We start from the raw sequence: 18252 nt of genomic DNA on the forward strand, positions 1-18252 counted from the left end.
GTAAAGCCCATACCCCCATACTCATCTATTCTTATAAACAAAAATGAAAATCCCAACTGTTCTATTTTACCAGTAAAGACTCAGGAGCCAGATGCTGGGGTGAAAACCTGCTAGCTCAGAGAGGCAGTGAAAGCACCCAGCTGACCTTCTTTCTCAGCTCAGGTCCTGATGGAAAAAACCCAAAAGGCTTACTAGCTCAACTGACAGCCCAGGAGGAAAAAGCCAAAAAACCTGAGGCCAAAGACTTGCTAGCTCAAAGCCCAAAAAGCCAGGGAGTTGAGGAGCTGAAGCCAGAGCTTAAGCTATAAGTCCTTTCTACTTCTATATGTTTTATATGCACTCAACTCAAAGTCCTTCCTACTGTTTAATCCTTGTCAGTTGGTTTCTTGCTCTGCCTCTTGACCCAGGATTAACTTTTAATTAAGTCTAGTGTACAGAAATCTCTTGGATTAAAGGTGTGTGCTAAGGCTGGGTGAACAACACCATAATCACCTGTTTATAATAAACAGAAAGTTCTTGGAACAAAGGTGTGTGATAGGGCTCAACCACACCAAATGTGAAACAGGATTTTACAGTTCACAATTTTGGGGTTCCTAATGGGATCAAATATCCAGCAACCCTCATCCTTCAACAACTCAGTACAAATGAGAACCTCTCTCAAGAGTCACTCTTTCACAGCATCTTCTCTGTGGTAGCCACCTTGCTGATCCCTGAGCACAGTAAGTACAACAGAAACAGCACCTACTCTCTAAGAGCTCCCAGGAAGTTGAGGGGTGGAATATGGAAGTTAAAGGCAAAATGTATCAGGCAGCCTTCTGTAACTATAAGGAATTCCATGAGATAACAAATTAGAAACAGAAAAGTTTTATTTTGGGTCACAGTCTTGTAGTTTTTAGTCTATAAATGGGCTTTCAGGTCTCCTGTGCGTGTTTGTAGGGCATAGCACATCATTGTATGAATGCATTGCACAGCAGAGCTAATATCCCCAGGCTAGGAAGTGGAGAAGAGGAAGGGGCTGGGTCTTATGAGGCTGTCCTTTCAATGAACTAAAGGCCTCCCATGTCTTAGAGCATTTTCCATCTTCTACAGCAAAACATTGGGAACCAAGTGTTTCACATATGGGCCACTGGGAGACACTCAGGGCCAAACTTTAGCATAGATGTTCTTCAAGTCACACATGTGTCAGAATCCCCAGGAGGGCTTGTGAAGCAGGGGTGCCAGGCTAAACCTTTAATGCTCCTGACAATTTGTACTTCCAACAAGCTTCTACATGATGCCAGTGTTGCAGGCCAGAGAGGACACTGGAGAACTGCTGTGCTCAGACATGGTCAGGGGATTTCTCTCTGAGGAGGAAACGTAGAGCTATATGTTGTGATATGTGTGTGTGTGTGTGTGTGTGTGTGTGTGTGTGTGTATTTATGTATATGTGTGTGTGTATAATGTTGAGCTATACTTACAGGAAGTAGAGGAGGCAGTCAGGAAAGAAGGTGGTGCAAGTGTGGTCTAGCAAGAAGGACTTGTGTGCAAGGCCCAGCAGGAAGAACCTGGCATGAAAACAGAAGGGACTGGAGTACAAGTACATAGGAGGAGCATGCCTGGGTCTCCTGCAACTCCAGCAGAATGGCGCTCTGGGAACGTCTGCATTATTGACCTATAGAGCCTCCCTCATCAACTCTGTTTATGTTTGTCTCTTTCTTTCTCTCATCCTTTCTTTTTCTTCTTTTCTTTTCTTTTCTTTCTTTCTTTCTTTCTTTCTTTCTTTCTTTCTTTCTTTCTTTCTTTCTTTCTCCCTTTCTCTCTTTCTTTCTCCCTTTCTCTCTCTCTCTCTCTCTCTTTCTTTCTTTCTTTCTTTCTTTCTTTCTTTCTCTCTCTCTCTCTTTGTTTCTCTCTTTCTTTCTTTCTTTCTTTCTTTCTTTCTTTCTTTCTCTCTTTCTTTTCTTTCTTCTTTCTTTCTCTCTCTCCCTGGCAGAATATGCAACTATCTGTTTAGTTGCCTGTGGATGAACACAGGCCACCATGACCTGTTGTGAAGTAAGTGCACAGGGATCCCAGCTGTGGCTGAATTTTAACATTCCAGATCTTTCCAGGGTATCAGCAAAGTGTTGTGTCTTCTTTACGCTTCCTTAGATAGTTGAATATCCACCCTGACAATGTGTATTTCCAATTAATGAAACCAGTGCTGATAGTCTGACCACCACCTCTATCCCAATTTTCTTTTTCCAAATTGTTGCTGCCTAGATTTTCAGCCCATTTGGTGATGGAAGAAAAACATAATCCTTGAAGTTAAATGGATCCTCTTTTCTTGTCTTCTCAATTTCCATGGGCTGGGGCTATGGTGAGAGAGAACATCCCCGAAGCCCACAGGGCTGTTCTCCACAACACCTCTGCTGGGCCCTGGTGAGGAGGGCTCAGCCACAGTGGGAATCAGCAGTTACTGTTGTCAGGAGCGTTGGTCAATGTGGCTGCATTTCCTTAACCAGCTCCCTGAGGATCCTCCCATTCCGGACCAGGGTGGAACAAGGCAGGGCTGGGGTTCTCTGGAGCAAGTGGCAGGCCTTGTCCAGTATTCCCTTCTGTACTAGAAAGCACGGTAACAGAAAGATTTCAGGCTTGGAGAACAAGCACTCTGGCTCAGGTACACCTCGTGTCAAGGGGAGGTCATTGTTTGCATTTGAGTTTAGTATTTCATTTGTCTTTCTTCTTACAGAAGAGTAGATACACCTTCTCCTGAGCCTCACAGAGGGATCTTTGAGAAAGCAGAGACAAGAGAGAGAGTTTCTGTTGTTTCATTAACTTGGAAAGCAGTGATACACAGTGAAAGATTCTCAGACTCCAGCTCACATTAGCATGCCTGGGAAGACTTCTTAAAACCAGTGTTGTTAGGCCCAGCCCCCGTGCCTCTGATTCTGCAAGGCTGGAGAGTGCATTTCTGATAAGTTTCCAGGGAATCACAGTGTGACATCTCATTTTAGCATCATATACGGCTAGAGTCAATCTGAGAATCCATCAGTCACTGTAGGTACCTGAGTCTTTTTTGCTCCTCCTCCCACAGGCAGAACCTGAGCCCTTCAGGCCAACTCTCACCAGGTAGTTGTTGTCACACTGGTTTCTAGATAGTGAGGAGCTCCCTAGGGAAGGACAAAGGTGTCAAGAGCCCAGGGGATCTCAGCGCCAGTGGAGACAGGTCAGGCGAGAGGAAGTATCTCTTCATTTTTTTCTACTGCACAGCCCTGGAAGCCATGATATATTAGGAGATATTCTTCTCAGAAAAGGAAAGTTCATGGCAAGTGCCACATTCAAGGGAAGTGTAGATAGCCCAGGGCGCAGATAGAACCAAAGATCTGAGGTCTAGCTCCAGCACTATCCTGTACCCATGAAACATCAACCTTAGTTCTCTGGCCTGTTTCTGTCATTCTCCTAATTGTAATAAGATAGCCTGTGAAGGTGTCTGTGAGGGTCAAAAGTGAGTGAGCACGTGAACTGCCATGAAGCCAACCTGAGCTGTCTCGGTTCCCACAGGAAGGATCAATACCTCCTCTCTCCCGTGAACTGTTGGTACCTGGTACTGCATCAGACCCGGCGGGAGAGCCGAGACCATGCCACCCTCAATGACATCTTCATGAACAATGTCATCGTCCGCCTCTCCCAGATCAGCGAGGATGTCATCAGACTCTTCAAAAAGGTGAGCTGCCCTCTCTGCCCCAGGTCACCTTCCCAGACTGGCCACGACAGTCTTCTACTGTTGTGGTGAGATGTCATTTGCGGACAGGGGCCAGAAAGGCAGGTGTTGGATGAATCAGGGGCCGAGGACTATGCTTTCTTTTTCCAGCTCAGTTTTGACCTCTGTATTTGTTTGCCTTTGAAAGACTGAACTCGGCTACCCTAGCACCTATGGCCACAAGAGTAGAAGTCTTTACACGGCTAGGTGTGTAGCATACATGTATCATAGGCAGTCTGGAAAAATGGAGGTGGACATGGGCACAAAAATTTAAATCAACAGACTTTTTCTATATCAATCACTTTGAAACTCTAAGAATTTCTGTATGTATACCCATACAAATATATTTTATTTAAGTGCTTGTAGTTTATGTTCTTTCTAGGATACGTAGACATTTCCCCCTGTGTAAGATAATACCACATATTAGATATTACTGCCTACTTATGTCACCTACCAAACTTACATAATGCCCTCTGTCAAAAATTTCCCACATTGAAAATTTGCTTTTGTTTTGAATGACTGCGTAGCATTTTGTTATATTGACTTTCCCTGACCTACGTACCAGATCTCTTTCTGTTGAACACTTTGGCAAACGCCATTATTCTACTGTTACAAAAACCTCCACTGTGAGTTTTTTCCCGCATCCGTTGTTACTTAGGATCAGTTTCCACAATGAGAATCATAGGCTCAAAAACTGATTTACATTTTTAAGGCTTTGATGGGACACCCCATCGCTAAAAGAAAGGTTTTTTTTACCCAGGGTAATATCCAGGAACTGAGGTTGAAGAGAGCCTTTGCTTTTTATGCCCCTGAAGCCTTTGTCAGAGCTTCTTACACAATGCCTGGCGCAATGGAGGCCCTGTGTGAATTGCGAAGAATTGAATTTCTGTAAAATGGGTGTATCACGCATCTTATCCTCTTAGTCTGCTGAATGAGTCTGAAATGAGCTTCTTCTCAAGGCCTGTTTGAAGCTTGGAGATGTTCCTGTGAGGAAGGGGCTCAGTGTGAAACTAGATTTCTTAGCATTTTAGAAAAAAGATCACCCTGGTCCTATCCTTTTAAAAACCTGTGTGTCCTGTATATCATCAGGCTTGTGACTTAAACCTGTGCCTCCGTTTCTTCGTTTATGAAACGCTCACTGACCATCCCAGCTGATGTTAGACAGGCTAAGTCCTTGTGTGATCTATGTTATCTCTGTGCTTATGACTTAAATCTCCCATGCCTCAGTTTCCTCATTTGTGAAATGGGCTGGAAATACCCTGGGTGAAGGTGGCAGCACAGGCTACCCTGGCCTTGCTCTGCAAAAGCTGGCTGTGACCCTAGGGCAGCAGCGATTGCTCTGCATTGTAGCTTAGCTGGTCTTCCCAGGTACCAGTTTAGTGATCTAGTGACCCAGAGTTACTAGACGTGTAAGGAAAGGGACAAGCTGCTGACTTGAAATAGAATCATCTCTCTAAGGTCTGTGCTCGTATTGTCCTTTTGAGGATGACATCTACAGAGGAACTGCAGTCTCTGGCTCATGCCCTCCTACCACACAATATGCTTCTGGTCTCCTCTTGCGTGTTTATGAAATGTGGTCTGAGTTTAATATTTGCATAAGCAAACATAATTAGAATGGTAAATACAGTGCCAAAAAAAAAAAAATCCCACTGTGCTTCACAGAGGCCAGCTGAAAAGCTTTAGCTGTCTGCTGGTTTGGAGTCCTAATCCCGGCACGGTCCCTGCCTGCTGCTGCTGTCATAGCCTTTTCCTGGGTGGGAGTGACTCAGAGAGAAAGGGTCATCAAGGCCTTTAGGAAACGAAGGCTCTTTTTTCCTGAGCTGAGCCGTGGGACAAGTGAGATAAATCTTTGCAGTTCTCATTTAGTCTGACAGCAGCCTGACTTGTGATGGAGGTTAACAGGGTGGAAAATAATGAAAAATGTCCACAGCTGAGCTCCTGGCTGCCTTGTTACCAGGCCTGTCCTGTAGAACAAAGGAAGTGACCTGGCCCCAGTGGGCTGGGAGAGTGTCAGGGACAAGTGTGCCTGGCTGATTTAGCTCATCGAGGCCCCTTTGTTTTGCCCACATTCTGTATAACTGGGAGCTAAGCCCTGTGCTCTGTGTATAGGGAGGGTTGCCACACCAATCTCAGCTATTTCTGAACTAACTACTGGGCAAATGGTGGGGAGGTGCACCCCAATGTATATGGATGGGAGAAAGCCTTGGGCAGCTTTAAGGAGAGCCCAAATGTGGCCTTAGCTCTATGCCATCAGTGTGACAGGGCTTTCAGTTTGCCTCTGTGCTGTTCTCACTGACCACCTGGCCTGTCTCTTTAAGCCTTGGTTTTCTCATCTGGGAAATTGGGCTGGTGCAATGCCTGCACTGGGGACCACTTGCAAGAGCAGAGGCAGGTCAAGTACCGACATAAGGTATGGCATTCAAAACCAACTCAAGAGATGGAAGCTCTTTAGTGGTTCCTACCATGGAAACCCGTGGCCAACCAGGGGTCCTAGTGCTTGGTGAGTATTTCCTGACCACGCATCCAGTCTTGCTCTGGGAGCAGAGCTGCAGGTGGTCAGGGGTGGTTCCTTGTGGGCCTGAAATGGCTGCCCTGCCTGTTACCTTCTCACAGCACTGTGTGCTGTCAAACTTGATTCTCACTGGTTCATCATTTTTGCTCTATCTTTCATAAGGAGCCTAGACATTTTTTTGTTTGTTTTCTTTGTTTGTATTCAATTATTTTTTTAATTTATGTGCATAAATGTTGAGCCTGCATATGTGTGTGTGTGTGTGCCATGTGCATGCAATGCTTGTGGAGGGCGGAAGAGGACATTTGATCCTTTGGAAATGGAGTTACAAGCGGTTGGGAGTAGTCATGTGGGTGCTGGGAACTGAACCTGGGTCCTCTGCAGGAGCAGAAAGTGCCCTTAACCACTGAGCCAGTCCCTAGCCCATGGGGACTCTGTTCCAAGGGAAGTGGTAGCACTGCAAATTCCAGAAACCCATCACACCTAGTGGTACAGGCCATCCAGCGGCTGGGGAGTCCAAGTCATTATGAGTTCATCGTAAGTTCAAGGCCACAGAGTAAATTCAGGGGTAAGCCAGTCAATTTAGTGAGTGAGTAAGTGTGTGTGTGCGCATGTGCGTGTGCGTGCGCGCGAGTGCATGTGCGTGCATTTGTCTCCCTGAAGGATTTAGTTACACAGTTATAACAATTTGTCAGAACACTTTTCAGGATTAGTCTGAATCCCAGACAAAGATGGGTCAGTGGGTGGAAGCACACCTCGACTAAGACAGCTTAGATGTGCATATCCTCGACCCTCTAGTCAAACTTCCACCTCACATTAAGGACCACAAAGATGGACTTGAGGGTTTTTCTGGATCTCTTTGTCCCTCTTCTCTTGTGGCCAGCAATGAATAAATCTCCTTTTTCTGCTTTCTGTTTTTACTTTGGCTCTTGTTATTGGTTTATTGAGGGCAAGTTGCTGGGCCTGACTTGGGTACAAATTGTGACACCCCCCCAGCCCCCACCCAACAGCCAATTCATTAACAAAAGGACTTGGGATGTAGCATAGACTCTTGACTAGCCTGTTTGACTAGCCCTCCCTCAGTCCCCAGCACCAGGGAAAGACTTTCAGGAGAGGGGTCTGGCTCAGGTAGAGGCAAGTGGACCGAAGGATATCTTACAGGCAATCTGAAATGATCAGGACCCATGGCTGTGGACAACAGAAATACAGTTCAACCTACTTGGAGGAGGGGAAAGGCTTTTCAGCTTTTCTAAGATGACCTTAGCTTCAGGCATGGGGGGGGGGCTTCTAGGGACACAAAGATTATTATCAGAAAATAGTCTATTTCTTCTATGTGTCTCTGGTGTTTGTTCCCTATTTTTCAGAGGGTTGGTGAGGAGCCTTTTTTTTTTTTTTAAGTTAGTTAGTTTGTCCCATTCTCATGACCAGGTGGCTCCCAGCAGCTCCAGGCTTACATCTTATCTGTGTAAGCCCTTTTATCTACTGTTAGATCTTCTAAGCAAGGGATTGGCCCAGCAAGTCATGTGATCACCCTTGACCCTGACTCTGTGGCCAGGAAGCTATCTCACCTGACTTAACTGCTGAAGCAAGAGGTGCTCAACTCTGCTGATCCACAGGGCTGAGGGTGGTTGAGTTATAACAATCCCAAGAAAATTTGGGGTGTCCTTATGAGAAGAAAGAGATAACAGACGGCTACGGGACTCTCTATTCTAGTCTTGTTTTGCATGCTTAACTGGGTGCCCAAAACAAAGGATGAGCCTTACCTCTCAGGATTGCTCATTCTAACTGGGGACAGCTGTGATCAATACAGGCCTTCGATGCAGAATGAAATGTTGCAAGTTTTGTTCTGGTCATTCCCTTGAGGGCTACAAAAACAGGCAGAAACCTGTTCATTGCATGGAGACAGAATTCAAGATGATCTACCCAGGTCGTTGCTGCCTAGAGATGAACAATCCTGCTCACTAGAATCTTCTCTATGGTTTGTTCAGAAGCATCTCACCTTGGGTAGTGCCGAATTTCCTCTGACCTGTAGTAGTTCATGATGAGAAGCAATCAGGAGATGGGAATGACCAGCTTAGAGCAGAGAGGACTAGCTCAACGCTTCAACTCAACGATCATGTCTCAGCTGAAACCTTCAGATATTTTTCCATCAATTCTTTGTTAATCTGGCCTGAGTTCTGCACCCCGCCCCCCCCCCGCCCCGCCCACACACACACCATGTTTGTCCATTTTAACCATCATCTTATTAGATTCTGGCCAAATGACTTGGGTGATTTTTCAGGCAGCAAGAAGGTAGCTTTCTTGAGAGGCATAAAGCCCTCTGTTGGGAAGCCCATGTCATAACTTCTTCCTGTTGTCCTTGCCTCTGTTATCTTCCGTGGTGATTTAAACAAGGTGTTTCCCGTAAGTATTGGTCCCCAGTAAGTAGCTGTTTGGAAAGGATTAAGAACTGTGGCCTTACTAGAGGAAGTATGTGACTCAGGCCAGGCTTAGAGGTTTCAAAAGTCTCCTTCTCTCTGCCTTCTGTTTGTGGTTCAAAAAGTGAGCTCTCCGCTGTTTTTGCCACCGTGCCTTTATTCTACCATCACACACTCTAATGCACTGGAACCTTAAGCCCAATTAAACACTTCCTTTTATAAGTTGCTTGGTCATGGTGGTTTTTCACAGCAGTAGAAAAGCAACCTATACACCTTCCAGTGACAGTTTGTTGGCTCTGTGTTTGAGTCCTTTCCGTTGGGACATAGAAAGCGGGGCTGAGACTTGAGAATGAGTTACCACGGAGAGTGATGCTGAGGTTTGGTTTTGAAGGGTAAACATGAGACTGCCAAGTGGGGAAAGGGAGTTGGGAGATCTGGAGCAAGACAAGAGCTCAGTAGGCAGAATAGATCATGATGCAGATCAGAGGCACGCCAGAACTGAGAGTACAAACAGCAGTGTAAGCTGAATTCAGCTCTTAAGTACAATCTGCCTGGTCTTCATTACACTAAGACAGTGGTACTCAACCTTCCTGATGCTGCGACCCTTTTATATGTTTCCTTATGTCGTGGTGACCCCAGCCATAAAATTATTTTTGTTGCTATTTCATAACGATAATTTTGCTACCTTTGTGATTTGTAATGTTAATTATCTGTGTTTTCTGATGGTCTTCCTAAAGGGTTCTCCCCACAGGTTGGGAACCACTACATCAAGATAAAACATTTTAAAACATGGAGATTTGGGGTGGGGGAGAGGGTGTGTGGAGGGATGGCTCAGCAGTTAACAGCACTGTCTGCTCTTCCAGAGGTCCTGAGTTCAATTCCCAGAAACCACATGGTGGCTCACAACCATTTAGAATGGGACCTGATGCCCTCATCTGGGGTGCAGGTGTGCATGCAGATGAGCCATTCCTGTACACTAAATAAATAAGTAAATACATCTTAAATTAAAAAAAAAAAAAACTTGGAGAGTTCGCTCTGGGTGTGGTGGCACATGCTCATAGTCCCCCAGCACTGGAGATGGGGGCGGAGAACCAGGAGTTCTCAGCCACATAGCAGGTTTTAGACAAGCCTCAACTACCTGAGAATCTGCCTCACGAAACCCAAACCAAAATCAAACAAGACCGTGTGTTCCACTGCCCAGCCTCCGTAATGTTGTCCAATGTGTTATACTGACTCCTTTATTTTATCTTCCTGGCCTTTCATGCCTTTGAGTTGATGGACTCGCCCTTAAGCATAATCTGCCTGCCAGTAAGTCTAGCCTGGAGTAAGGTTCCCTGGGGATGTGTTAGGTGCAGATTTCTGGGCTCCACTGTCACAGTTGCTGCCTCAGTAATTCTAGAGTGTGACCCAAGGATCTGCATTTCTAACCAGTTCTCAGCTGACTGTGGAAACACGAGTAGGAAGGACTTTCAGTTTAGCCTTCTTTACAGATAAGGAAACTAAGTCCCAAGTCTGCTAAGTCTTCCCCAAACCCAGATATTCGGCCAGGTCAGAATCCACTCCTATGTGGTACAGCAGCCAGGAGGGTCACTGTGTGTCCCGCTCACTCCTCTTTGTCCCTGGCTGTTTCTGAGACTAGGTATTGAAGCCCATCCCATTTGCAGCCTCATTCTGTTTTCCTCAGCTTCCTTAACAATAGCCATCCATTATTCTGCGCTCCGATGCCTGTAGAATTTAATTACTCGCCCTGGCTGTGATGTGAATTTGATTGTTGGAAGCTGCAGCATTCTGGAAGAAGCGCTAATGAGGAGAGACTCTTAGCAGAGACGAGAGGGCATCTGGGGGGCCAGTGTTTGAAAGCAGCCATTCACTGTGTGGCAACAAGGACTTGGTCTTGAGTGAGTTTTTTCGTCCCCGCCTCAAAGATGTCCATCGCATTTCATAAATAAATCAGGGCTTTTGTGTCGAATAATTGCTTTGCTTTGTAACAGAGATCAAAAGCAGCCATGGCCTTGGATTCAAAGCCAAGTTTATTTTTCAATTTTTCTTTCTTGCAGGAAGGAGTGAAGTGAGGGTTTGCATGCTGGAGGGTCCAGCAGCGAGGTCTTCCTTGGGGTGGGGAGAACAAAGACGAGGAGCCTCAGCCTGCCTTCACTGTCTCCCAGGGAGACAGCCTGTGAAACAGGCCTCAGCAGGCCTTTTCACTTGTTTAATACATATTTGCTAGTGCTAGTATGATGGCAGATAAGCAACTGTACCAAAGAAAGGATTAGTGAGCGCTTCTTATGTGCAAGGCCCTAAGCATTCTCTGTGCACTGAATTCAAGTCTGAGTGGAAGTTATTGTCATCACCCCATTTTACAGATAAGGAAACTCAAGAAGGGGGGGGGGGCTTCAGTTTTACTCCAGATACATCCAACACAGTGGTAGAGACAGGGGATGAACAAGACACAGAAACAGTCCAAACACAGTGGCCTGCTCACAGGGTAGTATAGAAGTTGAGGTAGATAGGCAGACATGGTTTGTTTGGCTGCATGGAGGATGAGGAGGGGTGGTCATCCCTACCCAAGTTCATTCAGAGGGAGTTCAAGAAGGTATGACATTGGGGATTCAGTGCAGCAGTGAGGCTAGTGGTTAGAGTCAGCCACAGCTTGGTTTCCTCAGGAAGCTGGCTCTCAGATGGAGGTACAGTGCAGATTGGGTTGGGGTCCCACCTGCAGAAGAAAAGGGATGAGGAGCAGGAGACATCAAGGGGCAAAGTGTGTGGTGGAGTCATAAGGAAGCTGAGATGGTCCTGCAGAGCTGCTCAAGTTGCCAAAGGTTGGACTCTTCTACCCCTGTGCTGATTAATCATTGCTTGTGGGTTGTCTCCAGAAGTGGGCAGGGGGGGCGGGTGGGTGCATGCTTAGGCTGGTCACTCCTTCAGCCATGGTGTCTGTGGATTTCCTAGGAGGAATTCTTAGTCCTGAAGGGGAGCTTGAGTGTTACATGGTGGTGTCCTCTGCTGCTTTCAGCCATGTGAACACAGCTTGATCCCTTTCAGTGTTCTGTTGTTTTCAAAATGGAGCTAATAGGCCATCTTTTTCCTATGGCTGGTCCATGGATGACATGAAAAGCCCACCTAGCACACAGTAGGCAATCAGTACATGCTAGTGATTAATAAGGTTGTTTGTAGGACTTTGAGAAGGAATGAAGTGAGGGAAGAGTGGAGATATGATGCTAGGAAGGTTTTATTTATACACATCTTAGGCAGACACTCACCAATTGCCTCTAAAGAATGGTGGGTTTGGGGGCTGGAGAGATGGTTCACAGGTTAAGAGCACTGGCTGTTCTTCCATAAAGGTCCTGAGTTCAACTCCCAGCAACCACATGGTGGCTTACAACCAATCTATAATGAGAGCTGGTGCTCTCCTGCAGGCATACATGCAGGCAGAACACTGTATACATAATAAATAAATATATCTTAAAAAAAAAAAAAGAATGGTGGGTTTGTCTCCTTTTTTGTAACCTTTTATTTATTTATTTTTTCTTGTCTTATTACTTTGACTAAGAACTCTAGACTGTACAGCATGGAGAGAAGAGGTACCCTTGACTTCTTAAAGGCACGCTTCTAACTTCTTATCGTTTAAGAAAAAACTGGGAAAATCGGGGCCACTTAGGACCCCCTTGGTCTGATGAAGAGGGTTTACCAGAGATCATGCTTCCTGCTTCATGGCCGCTCATAGGATTAGTCTGCAGAAGTAACACTCCTGTGTGCCGACCCTGTTCAGTTAGGACGCGTCATAAAAACGCATACATGAGGAAAGAAGAGTGAGCTCAGATCAATGCCCTTGGTGCATAAATTAGTCACATCCCGGGAGCTTTGGTAGATGGTGCTGTCATTGCCATTCAGATATACATAATTTCGTAGTTCCCAATGTAATTTCTTCATTTCTCATAAGTTATTAAAAATTATCGGCTTTCTTCTCCCATTTCAAATGTTTTTGTTTTGTATTTGAGGGAGGGTGATGGGGACGAATTAAATCATTAGATTAAGAATTTAAAGTATTTAATATATATTAAATATATATTTAAGAGCAGAGTGTACAGAAATCAGGAAGAAAAGATTTTTTAAAGCTTGAAAAGAACACCTTAGGGTAGTCAGAATTTTGAAAGACACAGGAGTGGGAGTGGGGTGAACATATGGCGTGGCTTGGAGTTCTGCAGGAGTTGGGCAGTGTGGAGTGCATGGCAAGGCGGAGTGGAGTCCATGGTGAAGCTGTGACTCCACCCATTTCCTCCCCAAACCAACATGGCGGCAAGCGTCTCTTGGGAAATTCAAAATCTCGCTCAAGGGAGCTTGGGGAGGTGTGCAAATCTATGTACGAAGCTCCCAGCGATTTCTTACCTAAAGCAGCTCACAAAGCAGATTTTCTCAAGCCGATTTTGGCAGTCCCCAGCCAGAGCAGGTGTGCGCATAAAGGCAGTGAGAGAAAGTAAAGATTTTTAGGCATAGGTTAGGCCAGCGACTTTTTCAAGTCGATTTTGGCATGGCATGAGTCCCGGGGGTTCAGAGTACTGGAACAAGTTCGAGCAGCAGGTAGTGGCCTCCGCAGGGAGCCGGGAGGCCACCTTCACTGTCGCTGCCGGGACAGATGTGCCGTGCATAGGAAAAGTAAAGATTTTTAGACATAGATAGAACAGAGAAGATCTGTTGTACACATCCATTGTTCCCTAGAAGGCCAAGAGGGTTTTTGGCTAAGCCAGGATAACCCTCCCGGGTTTCGGCACCAAATGATGGGGACAAATTAAATCATATGGTGATTACAACAGATCTTCTATGAAAGTGGTTTATTAGGTGGATATGGAGAGAGAGAGAGAGTGGGGAGAGCAGGACATGATGGGGGGAAAGAGAGGGGGGGGCCCGACAGAGAAAGGGGAGAGCAAGAGAGGGAGCAAGAGGGAAGAGACCAGGAGCAAGAGAGACCAAGAGAGGGACCACATGGCTGGCCCTTTAAGGGGGAAGGTAATCATACCTTCCAGGTGTGGCCACCTGGCCACAATAACATAAGTTGCTGGGCAACCCAGGAGCAGGTTTAGTTCCAAAATCCTAACACAGGGTCTCATCATGTATCTCTAGCTGGCGTGGAGCTTGCAATGCAGAGTGGGCTGGCTTTGAACTCACAGAAATCTGCCTCCCAACGTGCTGGGATTAAAGATATAAACCACCATACCTGGCCATTTCAAATATTTTTACAGCTTTTTATTATTTAAAAATTTTCACTTTATGGTGGTTTGGGCTGGAGATATGGGTCAGCCATTAGGAGCACTTCCTGCGCTTACAGAGGATGTAGGTTCAGTTCCCAGCACCCACACAGTGGCTCACGATCATTCGTAATGCCTGTTTCAGGGGATCTACACCCTCTACAGATCTCTGAGGGCATCAGTCATGCATGTGTTATACATGCATACATATATGTTGGCTAATCACTTATGTGCATAAAATAAATAAAAATTAAAAATTATCCATAAAAAGAAATTCAGGTGTTCAGAGTTGTTTGTGTTTGTGTGTGTGTGTGTGTGGAGGTTTGCGATATATGTACATAGTGTGCCAATGCCTGTGGAGTCCAAGAAAGGTTGTCAGACCCCCCTGGATATGAGTTTACAGGAACAAGGGTATTGGAAACCACACTTGGCTCTTCTGCAAGAGCAGTAAGTGCTCTAACCTGCTGAGCCATCTCTTCAATATTATTTTACTTTCAATTAAAATAAAAAAGATTTACACTCTAAAAGAAAATATTAATAATTTCTATTATATAGTTTAAAAAACCCTACAACAAGAAACATAAAACAATGGATTGATAGACAAAATACCTTTGAGACAAGGGGAAGATATTTGGTCTTCACAGACTTAATAAAATTTTAATACCCCAAAAATAAAGTCAGCTTTTACAAATATGTCAGAAAAGAGCAAACAGCCCAATAGGAACAGATTAAGGGATACAACTGCCCAGGTTATAGAAGATGTAACTGCAATTCTAAAAATTAAAAAAGGCTGCTCATACTGGTAATCAGAAGACAGTTAGTTGAGACACAACTTGATGCCTGGTAGATTGACAAAGCAGTCCCTTGTGGAAAACAGTATGTAGAGTGTCAGGGATTGTCATAGGAATGTAAATTGTCTAGTGTTGATGGAGGAAGAATTACAGTCTCTGTAAGCAAGCAATTCCACTTTTAAGTATAACCTGAAGCTGTTCTAAGCCATCAGCACACACACAAGTTTTTATGGAGATGCCTTCTATAAACAGTTTAAAATATTTGACTCACGGTTGTAGGTTACAGTTTGTAGTTTCATGGAAATCAAGACAGGAATCCCTAGAGCCACATAACAGTCAAGAACAGGGTGAAGACAGGAGTCCATGTTGCTGGCTTGCTTATCCTGGGCTAGCTTTTTTTTACTCTTAACACAATTCAGGCCCTACCTAGGGAATGTGCTGCCCATAGGGGACTGTGGCAACCAACAATCAAAACAACGTCACACAGGCATGCCTACCATTTGCCCAGATCTATATATTTCCGTGCTAAGCATCTATTCTGTGGGCTGGAGAGATGACTGAGGTTAAGAGCACTGGGTGCTGTTGCAGAGCAGCTGGGTTTGGTTCTTAGCACCCATGTGGTGGCTGACAACCCTCTGTAATTCCAGTTCCAGGGGATCTGACGCCCATTCAGTGAATGGTTAATTAAATAGCTACGGCAGTCACATGCTAGAACAGTATAAAACAATTAAGATCAACGGTCTATATCTGTTAGTATCAATTTGGATAAAACTTGAAAATATGTGTTAAGCGAAAAAAGGAAGGTTAAGTATGATATTTTCCCCTGGCATTGTGGTACAGACCTATAATCCCAGTACTTGAGAGGTTGAACAGGAGGGATTTTGAGTTTAAAGACAGTATGGATTAGAGAGAGCCAGTTTCAACAGTCTCCCTCAAACATAGAGCAGCGTTTTAGTAGAGACCTGATGAAAAATTTATATGACTCATGTTTTGTTTATTTATTTATTTATTTTTTGTTTTTTTTTTTTTTTTTTTTTGGCCCCTGTCTGGAATAAGTCGAGGTAGCTATGGACCTGTCACGCAACCATAGAAGAGTCATTGAGGAATGAGTGGAGAGGAAGGAGGCAAGGACGCTTCAATTGTCTCTGTAACATTTCACTTCCTAAAGTCGTTTCAAATTAAAAAATCAAAATCAAAATAATTATTAAACTTAAGTGTCATGTTTCTGAATGTTTTAAATATTGGAAACTTTAAAGAGAGGGTGGAAACCAATAAAGGTAAATTGGGTGGGTCAGAAAGGCTCTTGAGTGTCTGATACCTGAGACCCACTGAAAGTTCTTTTTTATTTTTTAATAAAATTCATTCATTATTATTTTATTTTATTCATTATTATTTTATTCATTCATATTATTTTTTAATATATTCATTCATTACTTATACAGTGTTCTGCCTGCAGGCCAGAAGAGGGCACCAGATCTCACTATAGGCAGTTATGAGCCACATGTAGTTGCTGGGAATTAAACTCAGGACCTTTGGAAGAACAGGCAGTATTCTTAACCTCTGAGCCATCTCTCCAGCCACTCACGGAAGGTTCTTGACCGAGCTTCATTCGTTCAAGGAGTCTGTTTCACTAGTGGAGTTTTCAGAGCCACACCAAAGGGTGACCGATTTTACACATGCCTTTGATATTTTTGAAGACAGAAAGACCGAACCAAGGGAGAAAAGTTACATGCTGTTACACTCATTTTCTTACATGCACAGTAGTGGTAGAATGTTCTCAGGGCCTGGATTAGGGAAGATGATATAAAAATGGAAAGAAAAGGAAGGAAGGATGAGTAGATGGGAGGTTGAATGAGTAGATGAATAAATGAGGGGATAGGTAGGTGAGTGGAAGGATGAATGAGTGGGTGGGTGAAAGTGGATGTAGGCGTAGGTGGTGGATGGCTGGATAGGTGGTGGATGGATGGATAGGTGGTGGATGGATGGATAGGTGAGTGAAAGAGTGGCCGTATAGGTGCATTGTGGACGGGAGTGGATGGATGATTAGGTGGATGTGTAGATGAGTGTGAGGATGGATGGATGACTGGGTGAATGGGTGAAAGGCAGTGAAGGGAAGGGTGAACACATGAGTAAAGGCAGTTTTGAAATGCAAACGCAATTCTCATTCTTCTCCCATTCACAAACAATGCAAACAAAACAGAAGATCATACTTTAAAGAGATGGAGAGTTGGGGCAATGTCCTGGCTCAGTGACTTAGTGGTCATAAATGACTGATAGTGCTTTGAACGGAGAGCATCCGTAGGCTTGAAACTAGCACGGAGAGGGAGAAAACATCAAACTCAGAACTGAGGAGCTGAAGGTTTTCATAAGAAACTGGTCTTGCATACTCCCAGGACAGGAGGCTTTCCCACTCTCAGTGTCAGTGTCTAGCCTGCAAGAGATTCTAGCAGGAAAAAAGAGGAAGAAAATGGAAAAATGTCAGCCACCATCAGGACATAGCCAAGAAAGATTACTTCTGGTAAGTTCTATGCCCACAGGGGTACAGGCCAGCGTTCTACACCATCTCTTCCTGCAGAGAAGTTAGGGGTTGGGTAGGAAATTAGTCACCAGTGACAACTGATTCTAAAAGACGGCAAGGAGGACTGGATGTTTTCTGATATTTACAATGATCTGAAGCAGAGCTTTGTAAATATCAGTATGCTTTAAGATCAAGGCACTTGGACATCCTTGTACTAGGATTATTTTTAAATGTTTTCAAAAACAACAAAAAAGAAAAAAGAAAGACTTTTTCTCACCAAGGCAACAGAATGGAAAGACTGAGAATGGTGCACTTATTATCCTAGTCAACAGTGGGCAAATGATGTCCCTTTATTGGATGTCTGCATCCTGATCTTCAAAGTGGGGTCGTATCTATGCCTCCCCCAAACATCTGATCTATCTCACACAGGCATCTGAGAAGCAGTTAGTGTGGTTGTCGACATACACCAGGTGGCCCAGAAACAGTAGCTAGTATTGTCACTGTCTACAATGATAGTACCATTCATAGTAATAGCACTAGACACTGTTGTGAATAATGATAGCAGGTACTGTGATTATTATTATCAGTAGCAGTGCTAGAGATCCAGAAACTTCTCTCCTGACTATGTCAAGTCACTCTTCCATAGCTATGTTAGTTACTTTCTAATTGCTGTAACCAAATACCCACCAAGATCTCCTTTGAGACGAGGAGTTTATGTTAGCTTATAGTTTGAGATGGAACAGTCTGTCACAGTGGGGAAGGCATGGTGTCAGGAGTATAAGCCAGTTATTTACACTGCACCAGATTTAGGAAGAAGAGAGAGGACAGGAAGTAGGGCTAGTTTATAATGCCGCAAGAGCCGCTCCTTATGACCTACTTCCTCCAGCAAGGTTCTACCTCCTTGGGCTTCACAGCCTTCCCTAACAGTGTCACCAGCTGGGAAGCACACTCAGTTTCATGAGCTTATGGGACCTTTGCACATTCAAAGCACATCTGTGAGGAATCCTTGGGTGCCCTTGGGCCAGTTATTTTAGCAGCTCTGAAAAGGAGGCTTTC

General features: G+C 44.6%; 1 protein-coding gene across 4 annotated transcripts in view; it reads left to right on the forward strand.

Annotated features, from left to right (window-relative positions):
* Srgap3 (SLIT-ROBO Rho GTPase activating protein 3) overlaps positions 1-18252 on the forward strand; it is a 225779-nt gene that overhangs the window by 132708 nt on the left and 74819 nt on the right. For all 4 annotated transcript variants that reach the window (XM_055628653.1, XM_055628654.1, XM_055628655.1 and 1 more), the window contains exon 3: positions 3520-3682. In XM_055628653.1, coding sequence (XP_055484628.1) covers positions 3520-3682 — 163 coding nt within the window. The remainder of the gene's footprint in view (positions 1-3519; positions 3683-18252) is intronic.

The sequence above is a fragment of the Psammomys obesus genome, unplaced genomic scaffold, assembly GCF_907164565.1.
Source record: "Psammomys obesus unplaced genomic scaffold, mPsaObe1.curated_primary_1811, whole genome shotgun sequence".
In the NCBI taxonomy this organism is placed as follows: Eukaryota; Metazoa; Chordata; class Mammalia; order Rodentia; family Muridae; genus Psammomys; species Psammomys obesus.